The following is a 17,686-nucleotide window of genomic DNA, read 5'->3' as shown; positions in this document are numbered from 1 at the left end:
GTAGCTCTAGTCCTTTTCTTAAGCACTGCATATAAAAGTGAAATTCCCTCGTCTTAGGCTACATAAAAAGTTCAACACATGGAATATCACGAGATCTTTTCGTGCTTCGCACGCTTTTACACCTCTCATGTCCTTATCACGACATATATTGCTGGCTTCTATCATTATTTTACCATATAAAGCTACTTTAATCTAAAACAATAGCAACAGCTACGACGACGACCACAACAATAATAATAATAGTTATAATGACTGTGAATAATAGTGATATTTAATAATTGAAAGAATTTTTATTAGGCTAATCATAATCAGATTGATCACAAATCTAAAAACAATTAGACGAATATTAAGTCTCCCAAAAAAGAGTTGTTAATTTTAGGACGACCAAATAAAGAGTTGTTCACACAAAAAAAGGGAAAGAACAAAAAAGAAGAGTTTCTGGCATATTCTTCAAGCTCTTCCTTCTGTCATATATTCGATTCCCTCTTCATCTCATACTCCTGCACTTTCACAACTCAATTCTTCGGCTGCTCTGAACCAATTCTAGTCTCGCGGCATCGAACCTGATGGGAGCTTGACACCTCCGTTGACCCGCCATTGACGAAACCTTGTCCTTCCTTCCGTCCGAACTCGAGCTGCTCTCGAGCACGGCGCTGGCCTTGATGGCGAGCATGCAGAGCTCTTGTAAAGAGAGCGGCACTCGGGACATGGGGAGAGGCAAGAGGAAATAGAGTTGGCCCAAACAGAGGTCTTCTTCTTCGTGGATTTGGGGGATTATGGAGTCGATGAACATGGACTCTGAGCTGCAGAGGAAGCAGTTTGGGTTCTGGGAGAGGAGGTGAGAAGCCTTGATGGTTTGGGTGAACTCTTGCAGTCTTCCGTCCATGTGAATGACCTTGAGCGTGGATGGAGATGATGATGGCCAGCTATGGTGATAAGTGGTCATGGAAAGGCCACCATTTCTTGTGATCTGAGGAGCCGCACAGTTGCCCATTCTATATCTTTTGGGGAGGGGGAGTTTGGTTTTGGGGGCGTGGGTGGGGTGGTTAGATAGAGAGAGAGATTGATGTTTGTTTGGCCAAGATGTTTGACATGGGCAGGTATTTAATGGGGGAGTATAGGCGTGTTTCAGAATTTTGGATTGACCAATGACCCAACTTTTTGACCCTCAAAAGTGTAATTTGTATACAAATACTTTTTTGGATACTTTGTTCCAAATCTCCTTAAACTTTACGTCCATCGCACAATAAATTTTAAACCTTAGAAAGTGACACATTATCTCTTTCAACTTTGGCATCGTTGGCCCCATAGCCCTCAGACTTTAGATAGTTACGCATTACTTTCCTAACCTTGAAGCTTCGTTGAGCTTGGCCATGGCAGTCCAGAGTTTCTTTGAGCTCGCGGCTATGGCCACTCGGGATTAGCACTAGTGGGGTTGTTAGGTTTTACGGGTTTTGAGGTCAGCAAATTTCGTCGCTAGACCAACTGGAGATGATACTTTCAAAAAGTACATGCATGATTTCGAACCAAAAACAAAAGTAGAAGGGGAATTTTAATCTCTTGATTAAGGTATAGAGACCAACGATGATATTTTACTAATTACTTCCGTTAAATACTTTCAGTAAATTAGATCATTTGGAAGATATTTTCATCTGCTAAGTCTTTCAAATACGTAAGGATATGCGAATAAAGAAAAATCATAATTTACCGTCGATAAGGCAGTGTCATGAAAAATTGACAGATGACATGAGTTTGTTAGTCATTTGGTATGTTCTCCTTAATTACTCAGCATATTCCAAAACGGAAGAGAACAATGAAGTAATCTACTCGGATTCCCACGGGTGGTGGAATGAAAAACACGAAACAAAAGTTGTCCCAGCGGTCGACGTACAAAGAATCAAAAGCCATTAGTAGACGACATGGGGGAGTATAGGCGTGTTTCAGAATTTTGGATTGACCAATGACCCAACTTTTTGACCCTCAACAGTATAATTTGTATACAAATACTTTTTTGGGTACTTTGTTCCAAATCTCCTTAAACTTTACGTCCATCGCACAATAAATTTTAAACCTTAGAAAGTGACACATTATCTCTTTCAACTTTGGCACCGTTGGCCCCATAGCCCTCGGACTTTAGATAGTTACGCATTACTTCCCTAACCTTGAAGCTTCGTCGAGCTTGGCCATGGCAGTCCGGAGTTTCTTTGAGCTCGCGGCTATGGCTGCTCTGGATTTAGCATAGCGGGGTTGTTAGGTTTTATGGGTTTTGATGTCAGCAAATTTCGTCGCTAGACCAACCGGAGATGATACTTTCAAAAAGTACATGGATGATTTTGAACCAAAACCAAAAGTAGAAGGGGAGTTTTAATCTCTTGATTAAGGTATAGAGACCCACAATGATATTTTACTAATTACTTCCGTTAAATACTTTCAGTAAATTAGATCATTTGGAAGATATTTTCATCTGCTAAGTCTTTCAAATATGTAAGGATATACGAATAAAGAAAAATCATAATTCACCGTCGATAAAGCAGTGTCATGAAAAATTAACAGATGACATGAGTTTGTTAGTCATTTGGTATGTTCTCCTTTATTACTCGGCATATTCCAAAAAGGAAGAGAAAAATGAAGTAATTTACTCGGATTCCCATGGGTGGTGGAATGAAAAACACGAAACAAAAGTTGTCCCAGCGGTCGATGTACAAAGGATCAAAAGCCATTAGTAGACGACATGGCAAGACTGGCATCCCAAGCCTCCCCTTTTTGACGCTCAGAGGTTGCCGAAAGGTCCACGCAGTGCAATTCTGAGGCAGCAACCCATGCTTGACCGACGTTGAAAATCTAGACTTGACTGATGACGGGGAAAATTCTCACGCAGCACTGCTGTTGGGAACTTAAAATATAGGGATATGTGCCTTAGGAGGTTTAACAACTTCTCATAAAAAGACAAATAAATTTTAAAGTTTTCAAAAAATATAATCAATTTTTTTTATTAACTCCATTCAACTTAACTAACAAAAAATATCGATATATATATATATATATATATATTTATTTTCTCTCTCCTATGTGGCATTGACATGACTACAACAAGAAGAACAAGACTAAAACAATGTCATTTTTTTTCCAAATTAAACCTTTAAAACAAATTAAATTAGATTAAAATAAAAACTAAATTAAAAGAGAGAGAAGAAAAACTAGGCAAGGGCTTGCCTATAGTTAGTAGGGTGAGCGGTTCCCGGTTCCGATTCGGTTCCTTCGGAACTGAACCTACCCTCGTACAAGTTCCAAAAATTTGGAACCTGGAACCTACCCGTCAAAACCAAGAACCCGGAACCTACCCCCATCACAGTTCCGGGTCGGTTCCAGTTCCACAGGTTCTTTTTTTTTTTTTTTTTTTCATTTTCAAATTTGAATTATAACGTACACGCATACTCTACAGTAACTTGAAGGACAAGGTCTTTTGTTCAGTAATAGATTGCAAACAATCATACTAAAATCTTGCCATTGCTCTATGAGATATCGGTTGACATAATAAGCAGACATAAACATAGTGATATGTCTCCAAAAGTAAAACATAACAAGAAGAACCTTGAGTTTCACAGGGAAGGCGTCTCTATGTCGACGGTCTTTCTTTTGATTGAATAGGAGCAAAGCTTGCATTTAAAAAGGTCTTATATGAGAAGCAGCTGAAGTCCATACTGAAAGTCCGAACCCAATGAGCCTAAATGGGTTAATGCTGCAAAAGAAAAGGTACATAAGAATGGATTAGAGAAAATGGAATCATTGCGACAACTCAAAATTTGCATGTTCAAATGATGATGACAATGAAATTAATGCAAAAGAACAGACACAAGTGTCATTGCTCACTCAAATTAAGGAAGATTATGGCGTAGCACAGGGCCCAAAAAATCCTTTTTCTTTGTGAAAATCAATCCTACATGACAAATTCACTTATCTCAAAATGAATTTCAATAACTTGTGGATGCTCTGCTAAATTTACTGTACTACACATCCAGGGAATAGATCAAAAGCTTTGCTCGAAATGTAGTTACAGCACACACTTTAGAATATCAAAGAGCAACTATTTCTAACAGGGCAACCTACCACTTCGCCTAAAGCAAGAAATAGTAATTTGAAAAAATAAGCATCGCTGAAGATGTACAAGAGAGAAAGCTTGGCATCTTCACGAGCTAACTGAAGACCATATTTACCTGCAAGGTGTTGATCGACAGTTTAATGGCATCAACAGGAACATAAGATCCTAAGAGAATTGGAGCAACTACCACCTACATAAGGAAATATATAGCAAAAGATTTAACCATCAATACTTAACTTGTCTTGTGGCATCTTCACAAGCTGGCTGAAGACCATATTTACCTGAAAGGCCGACGAAGTCTAGCGAAAAACACATCGTGAATTCGATCAAAAGAAAAGAAAGGCCGACGAACCCACAACACCATCCTTTCCACGGAACTCATCGAACCCAAGAAACCATCCCACAATTCCCACAGACCCAAAACCGAAAAATTCATCGAAACAGCGCACGACCCATGAAACACGGAAACGGACGAGCCTTAATCTAACCGGAATCAAGAAACGGGAAGCCCACGTGACCAGCAATGGAGGGCGGTCGATCTTTCGACCGAAGCGCCGAGTCTCGGAGAGATCGAAAAGGCACATATGGGTCTCAGGCGAGCGGCGTCGGCGGCGGCGTCGAGCAGCGAGGGTTTGGGCGAGCGGCGTTGAGCGGCGAGGGTTCGGGCGAGCCGCGTCGGTGACTGGCGTCCAGCGGCGTCCGGCGGCGGCGGCCTCGAAGGTGAGCAGCGTTCGGCGGCGAGACTCAAAGCGGCGTCCGGCGGCGAGACTCAAAGCGGCGTCCAGTACCGTGACTCACGGATTTGGGCAGCGACTGGCGTCGAGCGGCGAGGGATTGGGCGAGAGGCGTCGGTGACTGGCGTCCAACGGGGTCCGGTGGCAGCGGCCTCCTCGAGGGCGAGCGACGTGAGTCGTGACTGTGTGAGTGTGAGGTCTGAACTTTGAAGACTGAAATCTGAATGAAGAGCTGTGGACTGGAGATTCTTTGGAGCCCTAAACCGGTTCCGCAACCGGTTCCTAGAAAAAGGAACCGGAACCGGTCCCGTAGGAACCGGAACCGGTCCCGTAGGAACCGGGAACCGAACCGGACCCTCCCCCGGTTCGGTTCTGGTTCTCGGGTAACCCGGGAACCATGCTCAGCCCTAATAGTTAGTGAGGGTGACCGCCCATTGCCCCACCATTGCTAGCCCTTTCTAGGGATAGTGTGGTAGCGATGGTAAGGGCCCTCAGGCCCTCCCTAGTTTTCCTCCCTTCCCTACTTTTTTTTTTTTTAATTTTTAAAATTATTCTTATTTTAATTTAATTTAACAAAACTTTGGGTCAAAAAATCAATTTTGGATCATTACCAACGTCATTTTAACTATATCCTTCATGTTTTAGTCATTTTAATGCCATGGTTAATAAAATGAATTGATTTCATTAATTTAACACATTTTAGGACTTTGATTATACTTTTTGAAAAGTTTTAAGATTAATTGTACTTTCCCAAAAATATGTATGACACTTTTTGACTTAGTCCAACATTTACTCTAAAGTGGATCGCATAAGAACAAGAAGACCTATTGAGATGAAGTCTTTGCCTTCTTTGAAAAGAAAGACCACATATTGCTAGTACGACAACGATTATTGGTGGTAATCTCTCTTTGAATTTTTTTTTTAATTTGATTACTTTTGAACTTGATGAAATTGTCCAATTAATACTAAATTTATTGTACAAATGTCAATTCAATCCTAAATTTTCTAATTTAATCTTAAATCTCTGTGTGAAATTCATATGTAGTCTTTTTTCTACCAATTTTAGTCGAAAATTGTTGATGTGACGCGAACCATATGATATGGTCACCGATGACTAAATTGTCACGTTAGCAATTTTCGGCAAAAATTGGCCAGAACGATTATATTGAAAGTTTTAAAAAAAAATAGAACTAAATTGGTAAACTTGAAAAAAATTAAGATTGAATTGGCATTCATATAATAGGCTGATTGGAATTTTTTTTTTTTTAAATGTAGGGATTGTTGTAGACAATTTATAAGCGATGTTTTCACTCTTTGATTTATTTAAAATTATGACAAACTAACTTCTTTTCTAAGAATATCTGATCCAGTATGACAAATCCCTTATTTTTTCCTTTCCATTCACTCTATACAATAGACTTTGAATGGCTACTATGTTAACCTATTTCAGATATGAATCTATTTGATTCAGAGGGAACCCACTGAACAAAAGTGAGTATTCATAGGACAATTGTCACTGCTTATGGAACCTAAGTGTAGTCCATCGTGTATTGATCTTTTGGATTTGGAATTTCCTATTCGTCAAAAGAGAAAAAGGGTGCGTTACACCCTAAAATTCTGCAATATGCATAAGATGTAAGCATGTACTATACCCAACTCTATGGAAATAGTAGTATCTTATAAATAATATATATATATTGGAGCCTTCATGTAAGTTGAACGTTATCTCAAACATGAAGTGGGTAGCGGGCCACTCACTAGTTGAAAAGACTCGCGTGTGTTATTTTGAGATAAGTTATGCCGCGTTACTTACTAGATAATCAACATGTTCTATTCTAATTGACCATCCGGCATGATTGATTACAACAGGTATGCTTTAATTGGCCTATTCAATTGTGAAATTTACTTAACGCTGTGTGGAACCATGAATAAGAATATCCTCTAGTAGTTGTAGCTCATTTCTATTGAAATAAAAGCCTGCATAATATTTCATCTATATATTATTGCCATAATGATAAATATTTGATTGACATAAAATAGGCACGTAATGTGTGTTTTACGTTATATATTTTTGGGGGAGGGGAGTTCTTTTATTGTAACACGATCTATAAGAAATGTGTCTAATTTTATTTTTCATTTTTTTTCTTTTTTGGTTTAGAGTCAATAGAAATAATTAGGATATTTCCCTTAATTCTCCATATCTCTTATGGTTGTGCACATACCTCAGAGATTATTCACATCTCTCTTTGAAAGTGTATATCATTGGATTGAACCTCCTAACATAATATTAGAGCCAAGTTCCATCTTAGTTTACTTCACGTGTGTGTCCCCCTAATTCATCAAATTCCATATCTAGCTTGCACATGGGAGGAAATGTTAAAAGTATCACTCATCACTTGTCTATGAATTTACATACTCTTTATATACATGTAGTCTCCCTTCATTTATGTTTAAGTTTTTGGGTTAGACATTCCAACAGAAGTTTGAGTTACAGAATTATTTGCAAGCAACTTGTGCTAAATTTTTAAGCAGAAAAAATTGACTGAAATAAGACTCAAAGGGACCATAGATGAATTCTCGGTTGCCTCTCTTGCTAAATATGGGATATGTCGCTCGACGTTCTTCGTTATTGTCGAGAATAATGGTGACTGTTAGTCTAGTGGTTGTCCATCGCAAAAACCGATTGCCTAAAAATAAATTCGCACATATTTGTAAAATTCATGTACAAAATTTGTCTAATGGACCGACCTAAAAGTTTAGAATTTTATGGTCGTTGATCATCTAGTCCCCATTAAATTTATTTCAAGATCTAGATATATCATTTTGCATTATTTAAGGCAGCCAGACAATCATTTCAATCACTTCCTCGTGCTTCGTTGCCTTCTACTTGAGCTCATACTAATACCGAGGGCTAGATTGAGATATAGAGTCCACGTGACATTAATTCTGCAGTACCAAACAGATAAAGAAAGCGTGTCCCAACATCATTTTTGTTAGGACTAGAAGCGTTTCTGGCCAAAAGGATAAAGGTCTTAAAGCATTCGATAATGAATAATCTAAGCAATTTCTCAGAATAGCATGCCATGGACCAAAGCTTATCGTGCTTGACTTTGTTTGGTTCAAAGTGATAACACAAGCATAAAAAGCTGGGTTCAAAGTGCAAACACAATCATAAAAAGCTGGTTCAAAGGTGAAACTCAATCATAAAAAGCTGAAAACAATTGATATATATATATATACACACACACGACTAATACCATTAAAATTTCCAAGATGGTACCCTAATGACACATTGAACTCAAACTAATTTTCATCTCATTAAAAATCTCAAATAGGTATCCCACGATCCATTTACCTTAAAGTAATTTTCATCTCACAAAATATCTCAAACCGGTATCCCTGACCTAGATATACTCTCTCTCTCTCTTTCTAAAGTGCATATTGGTTAGCACATGTGATAGACAACACAAGATGAACTCGATGTGGAGAATGCCAAATCATAATTGATTGAGAACTACAAGACAATCACATGAGGAATAACATATTCGATGTGTAAAATTTACGTGTTAACACGTATGCGTTTTAATAGGATATTGGATAGAAACAGAGTGTAGATTTGGATCAAGGGTACCGATTTGATATTTTTCATTAGATGGAAATTAGTTTTAAGTAAATGCATCATGGGATACTCGTTTTTTATTATATAGTATTCCCTCTCTATGTTTTAGGAAAATCGCTACATCATATGAGCTGATATTTCACTTAAATTGTACATGAGACTTTTGGACTTGAGTGACAAACAAGATAGCTCAAAGTTAAGAGAACAATATAAGGTCTCTATCTAATATACAGTTAAAAGAACTAACAGTACGAATTTCAAATCATATCGTCGCACTTTAACTTTAATTGGACAATAGCTTAATAGTCAGTTATCATAGCACTAGTGGTCTCCTTGGTTATAGTCAGCAATAGTAAAGATTAATTCTCCACGTGAATTGGACGGAGCAACAAAGTTTCTTTTTTTCTTTTAATTCCCTCTTTTATTGGTCTAAACATTTATCTTTTCAAAACTTTCTGTACCCCCATTTCTTACCATGGGCTATACAACTACTTAATAAGTTTAGGGGAAAAGAAAATCTAAAATGTCAAAACTTGACATAGGAGGGCATATAAGTGCCAAAATCGGAGTAAAATTGATCAATTAAGTGCCAATGGCGAGAAAGTCTAGGCAAAATGTTGACGTGGTGATTTTCCGATAAGACAAGTGCAAAATGATGTCGTTTTGCACACTGATGTAGCTAAACAAATGTAAAAATGATGTCATTTTGCTATTAACGTGAATAAGTAATTAATATAAATATTAATTAAATAAAATTTAAATTATTTTTTTTTTTTAAAAAAAAGCAGGAACATGGAGGTTCTAGGTTGAGCCCTCACCACCTGCAACCTCCATCTTACTTTTTAAAAATAAAAAAATAAAAATAAAAAATAATAATAATAATAAATATTTTAATTTAATTAATATTTATACTGAAATTCATAAAAAGACAAAACGATGTTGTTTTGACAACTCTTCGGCCTACCGCGTAAGTGAGTTATATTATTAAAATATTATCACATAAGATTTCTAATAACTTTTGTCGGACTTGGTACTCAGGTGTCCTATTTTTTATTTTATTTTAAAATGACACTTAAATGTCACTTTCTTAACTTTTAACACTTTAAGTGTTTTTCGTACCAAGTTTTGTCACTTCAGGCGTTTTTTCGAAAGTTTAATATTTAATTGGACAATAGCTTAATAGTCAATTATCACAGCACTATTGGTCTCCTTGGTTATAGTCAGCAATAGTAAAGATTAATTCTCCACGTGAATTGGATAAAGCAACAAAGTTTCTTTTTTCTTTTAATTCCCTCTTTTATAGGTCTAAAGATTTATCTTTTCGAAACTTTTTGTAGCCCCATTTCTTACCATGGGCTATACAACGCTTAGAAAATTTAGGGGAAGAGAACACCTAAATGTCAAAACTTGACATAGAGGGGCATATAAGTACTAAAAGTTACGGAAGTGACACTTAAGTGCCAAAATCAGAGTAAAATAAATCAGTTAAGTGCCAATGACGAGAAAATTTGGGCAAAATGTTGACGTGGCGATTTTCTGATAAGGTAAGTGCAAAATGACGTCGTTTTGCATACTGACGTAACTAGAAAAATGCATAAATGATGTTGTTTTGCTGTTAACGTGGATAGATAATTAATATAAATACTAGTTAAATAAAATTTAAATAAAATTATTTATTTATTTATTTATTTTAAAAAGGAGGAACATGGAGGTTCCACGTTGAGCCCTCACCGCCTACAACCTCCATTTTCCTTTTAAAATATATATATTAATTTAATTAATATTTATATTGAAATTCATATAAAGATAAAACAACTCTTCAGCATACTATGTAAGTGAGTTATATTATTAAAAAATTGTTTATATGGGATTTCTAATAACTTTCGTTGGACTTGGTACTCAAGAGTCTCATTTTCGTAACTTTTGACATTTAAGTGTTTTTCGTATCAAGTTTTGACACTTCAGGTGTCATTTCGAAAGTTTAATATTTATTTTCTTCTTCTTCTGTTACATGCAATAACCCCCCACCCCCCGGCGCGGGGAACAAACAAAAATTAAGCACCGGTTACAAAAATGAAGAAATTACCTCATCTTGGGGTACATAAAAAGCTAAAGAAATGAAATAATACAAGATCTTTGCAACAACAATTTAAGTAATATTCTTCACAATCTTTTACATCTCTCACATCCTTATTACGACATAAAGCTACTCTGTATTAAAATAATAATATTGAGTATAATTAATGACAAGGATGATCCGACCATGTTGATAATAATTATAGAAGCAATTATAGTTGGCAGAAACATTAAGATGTAATTCAACTTTCACGGAAAAGACCCGTTAATTTTAGGACAACCGAAAAAAAAAAGATAGTTAAAATAGAAAAAAGAGCTTATAGCATATTGTCCAAGCTCTTCCTTCTGTCATCTATTCGGTTCCCGCTTCACCTCATAGGCATGCACTTTCACAACTCAATCTTTCGACTGCTCTCACCCACGTCCCATCTCTTGGTGTCGAACGTGGTGGGAGCTTGACACCATCTCTAGTGATCCGCCCCTGACGAAGCTCTGTCCTTCCTTCTCCCCTGACGAAACTCTGTCCTTCCTTCTCCTCGAACTCAAGCTGCTCTCGAGCACAGCGCTGGCCTTGACAGCGAGCAAGCAGAGCTCTCTTAAAGAGAGCGGGACTCGGGACATGGAAAGAGGCAACAGGAAATAGAGTTGGCCCAAACAGAGGTCTTCCTCTTCGTGGATTTGGGGGGCTAAGGAGTCGATGAACATGGACTCTGAGCTGCAGAGGAAGCAGTTAGGGTTCTGGGAGAGGAGTTGAGAAGCCTTGATGGTTTGGGGGAACTCTTGCAGTCTTCCGTCCATGTGAATGACCTTGAGCATGTATGGAGGAGATGGTGACCAGTCATGGTGACGGGTGGTCATGGCAAGGCCACCATTTCTTGTGATTTGAGGAGATGCACAGTTGCCCATTCTATATCTCGGCGGGAGAGAGAGAGAAAGAGAGAGAGAGATTGGTATATGTTTGGAGAATGTGCTTGCTTAGAGTTCGTATTTATAGGGGGGAAATTAGGGCACGTCTGAGAGTTTTGGATGGACGTGTGACCGACTTTTGTCGACGGCGGAAATGTGAACAGCATCATGTCATACATGGACGACGGTCGTGTGTATTAATTACACGTGTCCATAAATGGGATTTGTATAATGCCTGTGTTAATCCATGATAGCGATTGGTCGCATATTGCATCTAGGAAATTTTCTTAAAAGAGTTGCACAACTACTCTTGAACCTCAAAACGTTTCCGATTGACTCCAACTTTGGCACCGCTGTCCAGTGGCGCCTGAACTTTGGAAAATTATAGATTACCTTGTTGAATTTTCATTTTTATTGGCAATCGTCAGTTTTTCCATCTATTTAGCCATTAAGTATTACTTGAAAATGGTTTGCGCATTTTCTTCTATCAATATAACCACTATTTCATGGTTAATGAAGTTGAGAGAAACATAAATAATGCATAACCGAAGATGTTAAATGAAAATTATCAGACATCATTTTGGTCAAGAAGATGGGTTAGTGCAATTTGAAGTAATACTTCAGGTGCGTTTATTGGACTTTTGGGGAAAGCTTTTGAAAAAATACAAAGGACTTTAAGTTAAGGGGGTTTTCTAAAATACAAATTGTGTTTGTTAAATTGTAATATAAAAGTCTATTGTGAAATACCTTTAAGTAAAATAGTGGTTGGAGAGATATATTTACAAAGGACTTTGGTGATTAAAAAAAACAAAAGAAAAATATTATCAAAAGAAAAATAAAAGAGTTGGCTGGTGAGGCAAGTGGTTGCCGGTGGCCTTAGGCAACCCCTGGAGACAACTGGCGAGGGGTGCCTGGTGCCTGGGGTTAGGCAACCTTCAGCGAGGGCCACCTAGGGTTAGGTGACCATCATTGGCCCTTCATGGAGGTCGCCCGACCCAAATCTGGCCTCGTCGGAGGTTGTGCAACCTTGCAGGGACTAGATTTGGGTCGCCAGAGGTCACGTCATTCGCCTAAGGTCGTGTGACCTCCGGCAACCCAAATTTGGTCCACCGGAGGTCGTGTGACCTCGCGGTGACTAGCAACATAGATCTGGTCGCCGCAAGGTTATGCGACCTCCAACGACCCAGATCTGGGTTGTGCGAGTTGTGCTTGAGGTCGTGCAGGTCGCGCCTAGTTCGCGGTGACGCAGGTCGTGGTGACGCAACTTGTCAGGGTCGCGCGACTGGCCGATGATCGTCGTCACAACCTCATCGGCCTCAACCGTGACCTCGCCGGCCTCTCTCGAGCTCCTCGCTAACCAGCCACACACCACCGGAGAAGAAGATGAACAATAGACATTGGGCTTTCAGCATTTGCAAGGCAAACTTTGCCTTAAGGTGGGTTTCGAAAATGAAACCAAACATCCAATATTTGGCTTAAAGATCCTTCCCAAAGCCAATTCCGAACGCAGCCTTAATGTTTATCCAAAAAGAAAGCGCAATGACTACAACAAAAATAGATGTTCAAGGAAGTAAAGTGCAACTACCCAAATTTTGTGGAGAGTACCCAAAAAGTTATTAACTTATAATATTTATGCCAATTCAATTTCAAACTTTTCAATTTGATCAATTTAGTTTTAAATCTTTTGCATTTATACCAATTGAGTCTATCTAGACAACTTTGATAGGAAATCGCTCACACGAACACTAAAGGTGCGTTTGGTAATGTTTCTATTCCAATGAACAATTTTTTTAATAAAAATAGTTTTTTTTATTTGGGTTAATATCCTAAAAAACCATAAACTGGTACACTTGTGACAAATTTACCTAAAACTATTTTTTTAACCACAAAAAACCCTAAACTGGTATATCTTTGACAAATTTACCCCAAACTGATACACTTGTGACAAATTTACCCTATGTTAGTTTTCGTTAAATTTTAATTAAGTTAAATGACACGTGACAGTTGACTAGTATACTAATTTGAGATTTTACACATTGTTTGTCACAGTTTACAATTTTTGTGATTTTTTTGTGGTATTAATCCAATTTAGCGGTGGGTATAATTGTCACAAATTTACCAGTTTGGGGTTTTTTGTGGTCAAATGAATTAGTTTTGAGTAAATTTATCATAAATGTACAAGTTTAGGGTTTTTTTATTATCAGTCGGGGTAAATTTGTCACAAGTGTACCTGTTTGGTGTTTTTTATGGTAAAAAAAAAATAATTTTGGGTAAATTTGTCATAGATGTACCCGTTTGGAGTTTTTCAAGGTATTGACCCTTTTTATTTCTATTCCCGAAAACAATTTCTGAGTATAAGAACGCGCTTGATATCTACAAAAAATTTCTACTCCAGGAATAGACATGCATTTGGTAAATTTGTATAATTTTGTTGTTTCTTTTAGTTTTTCAATATTTTTATTATATTTTTCCTTTTTTATTCTTTCTTTATTCTTTTTTTTTTTTCTTTTTCTTTGTGGCCAATCACCTGGCCATGGCGACAGCCAACGACCGGGCCGGGTGAGCTCGCCAGAGCCTTGCCAGGCCACCGCGAGGCTCAGCCTCCCCAGATTTGGGTGAGGCCAAGCCTCGCTAGTGGCCTCGGTGGCCAAGCAAGCCTCGCGTCAACCGACACGGCTTGGCCTTGCCAAGCCAGGGCGAGGCCGACCTTGCACTACCCGGGCGAGGTCAAGCCTTCTTGGTGGCCTCATGAGGCCCGCTTGGCCACCGAGGCCACCGGCGAGGCTCCACCTTGCCCAGGCTGCGCGAGGTCAGTGTTGCCCTGGCTTGGCGGGGCTCAGCCTGATGAGCCTTGCCGTGGCTTGGCATATGCGGGGGATGGCGACGCTCCAGTGAGGTTGCTGGCCCTCGTTTGGCTGGTTGCCGACACTGGCCATAGCCAAGGCTGGTGATCGGCAAAAGGAAGAAGAAAAGAAGAAAAAAAGAGAAGAGAAAAAAAATTGTTTCTCAAAATTGTTACTTTTGGAATAAAAAAATAAAAAAATTTCTACTTCTTGTTTCTATTCCCGGGAACAAAAAAAAATAGATTTTTTGTTCCCGAGAACAAAAGTTTTACCAAACACGTTTTTGTTATTTTTTTTATTCTTAGGAACAAAAGAACATAAATTTTGGTTCCGAGAAATAGAAACAAAAATAAACAAACATGGCCTAATCAGTTTACATGGCAAGCCTAGCACTGATGTGAGCATTTTTAAAAATATTTAAATATTTAATATTTTTATTTTATTCTTTTATATTATTTATTATTATTTTTTCTTCCTTTCACTGGCCGTTGGCAAGAGGTCATTGTTGATGGGGTTGCAAAGGCCCTTGCCAACCAAACCGAAAGGAAAAAAAGGATAAAAAAATAAAAAATTCATTTTTTTAAAATTATAAAAGATGTCTCTATCGTGTCGGCCATGCCATATGAGATGACTGATATCCATATCAAAGATTTTTAGTTAGAATTAATTGAATGAACTGAATTGGTATAAATACAATAGATTTATGACTAAATTAGTTAAATTGAAATGTTTATGATTGAATTGTCACAAATATAATAGGTTTATAACTTTCTTGTTACTTTCTCCTTATTTCTTACGGTGTTTCCCTCACTGATGTCCACTTTAGTGCAAATTGAGTCAGTCGCCAGTGTCGTGTGAATGAGGAAGGAGAGAAGACGCCGCAGCTCAAAAGGAATTTGTCGCCACTTGGCTCATGGTATTCACGGGTCGCCGAGTCGCGGACTCGGTTTTGGTTTCGTTCAAGGAAAGCCGCTGAAATCCCATGATCACTCGGAAACTGATTGGACAAACCGAAACAAGATGATAAAGTTGGAGAATAGAGAGACGGCACTACCTTCGCAGCCTTTTCTAATGGTGCTTCTTACTTCCTTCTCTAGTGGTCCCCGGGGACCGAAAATTATGAAATTTCGTTTTGCTTTTTCGACCGATCCGCCCTTGCCCCCGTGAAATTCGGTCTAAGCATCAATTCACCTTTAGAACAAATGAACTCAGCAGCCCCTGGGAGCGGTCGGCAACCAATCAGCGGCTGCCACCACGCATCGCATTCAACGCTAGACCGCAAGGGCATTACCGGACCGGTGCACCCACGCATGACCTTCGCTCATGGCTGCGGCGGTCCCCAGCTCGTCTCGCGTTTGCTGGGCTTCTGAAGCCTGGTTTGGCATGCATCCGACCTTGTCTAGTATTTTTGAGCCCTTTCACTACGTTTGCCTTATGCTGTGCATCAGCTTCCCTGATGGGATATGTCATGCCCATTGGTTTCCAAAATTTCACTAAAAATAATTCTTCATCTGTTCAATTCAAGGAGATTAACTCATTCCAGAACTCTCTCTTTCAATTACATTTTCTCAAATTCATGGTGCCAATCATCTTAACCTTATCTTGTCATCATGTGAATTTTTTTCGATCCGTATCTTCCTGAGATTGCCAAGATCTTTGAAATTGAGCCTCAACACTTCAACGACAAAGAAGTGCTTACACAATTGTTACATATATAAGAAAGGATGGCCCAAAGATAAAATGTTATTTTCTTAGAGTTGCATGATCATTTGGCATCAACAAACCAATCAATCACATCAACAAAATGCCTGCAGCCCTCTCTCTCCTAAAAAAAACCCTCCGTCAAAAAAATTGCATCCACAACCTCTTAGCTTTAATTTCTGAAGCTCAGGGCCTACTTTGAACTACAATTCTCTTTTAGGCCTTGATTTTCTTTTTCCACTTCCAATCTAATTTAGGACTCTTTTCGATTTGTTTGGCATCTTCTATTGCTCATTGTAGTTATTTTTCTTTTTCACTCATAAAGATTAATAAATTTGGTTGCAATTGAAATTTTTTGTAATAACGTCATGACCGGTTCAACCAGCAGAATGCTAGGGATATGGTTCTATAACTTTTCCAAAATTCAGTGGAAGCTTTTTTTTCTCAATTAGGTGTAGATCTAATACTATGAGCTTTTGTCTTTGATATAAATTTAAATGTAATAGTTTCTTGAGGCATTCGATCTATGGTGCTTTAACATGTTATTGTTGTCGTCTCTGTATGGCGATGGTGTTGAGGACACCAAACCTAGGGCGCCCTGCAAGCTATAGTTTATGGAGGGAAAGATCTCAATTGTGCCCACCGCTGATGGTTTGGTAATTGGCCGTTGATTTTTTATTATTATTATTTGTCACAAATTTGGTCTTTTGGGATGAAAGTGCGTTTATAACTATAAGCTGTCTCTTTTGTTTTTTCTGAGTTTTATTTTATTTTGTGGCTCTTTTGAGATTTACTTTATTTGGAAGCTTTTTATATTCCTCTCTTGTTTGATTATGAAAATGAATGAAATTTTCTTTCGATAGAAAAGAAGAAGAAGAAGGGGAGATATGGATTGCACAGCAAGTTGGAAAGCAAGCGGAATTTACCCAATCTTCTGGTTATGAGTATGACAAAAAAGATATTTTGAATTTTGGAAAAATTATTAAAATTATATATGGTATACATTAGGGGTATGCAACCAATCCAGTTCTACCCTATAATCGGACTGAACCACCCATAAAAATACGTTCAGTTTTTTATTCCAAATTTTTGGAATTGCTATTAGGTGTTGAACATACCACCCATCCACTTGGGAATTGGTTAGAACCTATTTTTTGAAGTTAGAAGAAGTTGATTTATTATTCTTAAAGGAGCTTAACTTCCTTGTTACTTTATATTTCTATTTTTTTTATATTGATATTTTTCTTTGAACTTTTTATAGCTCTTACTATTTTGCTATAACTGCTATTTGTCTTCTTCTTCTTTTTTTCAAATGAGGCAAAAAAAAAAAAAAAGTTCTCGATTAGCATCTAGAATCGGACCAAACCAACATGGTAAATTCCCAGGTAAGTTCTAGAACAAACAAAATAGGTTATGTGTTCTGAAAAATGGAAATCGATTCTAACAGAGTATGCTTCAAGTTTCACGTCCGAAATCTATCCATCTTAAAACCAATTACTCTTATATGTGATTTTAAATGTTTTTTTTTTTTTTTTTTTTGCTAAGATGAAGTCATGATATGTGAGAGGCAAAACTCACAAAAGGTAATGACGCGGAAAAAATAACTCACCCACTAACCCCAAAAAGACCGAATAAAACATATCATAATTAAGGTTGATTTCAAATCACTTGAGTGTACACTAGTGATGGTGCATATATGTCTAGTTCC

The 17,686-nt window shown here is 37.9% G+C and overlaps 2 protein-coding genes across 2 annotated transcripts; both read right to left on the bottom strand.

Annotated features, from left to right (window-relative positions):
• Positions 1-508: 508 nt before the first annotated feature.
• Positions 509-994, bottom strand: LOC104455550. Its single transcript, XM_010070322.2, has one exon. The coding sequence runs from the start codon at positions 992-994 to the stop codon at positions 509-511; it is 486 nt and encodes a 161-aa protein (XP_010068624.2).
• A 9,948-nt stretch (positions 995-10,942) lies between these two features.
• Positions 10,943-11,434, bottom strand: LOC104454953. The gene has a single exon (XM_010069824.2). It carries the CDS (start codon positions 11,432-11,434, stop codon positions 10,943-10,945), a length of 492 nt encoding a protein of 163 aa, XP_010068126.2.
• Between the last annotated feature and the right edge of the window lie 6,252 nt (positions 11,435-17,686).

Source organism: Eucalyptus grandis, chromosome 7 (genome assembly GCF_016545825.1).
Source record: "Eucalyptus grandis isolate ANBG69807.140 chromosome 7, ASM1654582v1, whole genome shotgun sequence".
Taxonomy (NCBI): Eukaryota; Viridiplantae; Streptophyta; class Magnoliopsida; order Myrtales; family Myrtaceae; genus Eucalyptus; species Eucalyptus grandis.
Note: the sequence above shows the minus strand (reverse complement) of the source record. Positions and strands in the feature narration are given on the sequence as shown.

Coding starts and splice junctions, on each gene's coding strand:
- LOC104455550 (XM_010070322.2), bottom strand. CDS start 994: ATGGGCAACTGTGCGGCTCCTCAGATCACAAGAAATGGTGGCCTTTCC.
- LOC104454953 (XM_010069824.2), bottom strand. CDS start 11,434: ATGGGCAACTGTGCATCTCCTCAAATCACAAGAAATGGTGGCCTTGCC.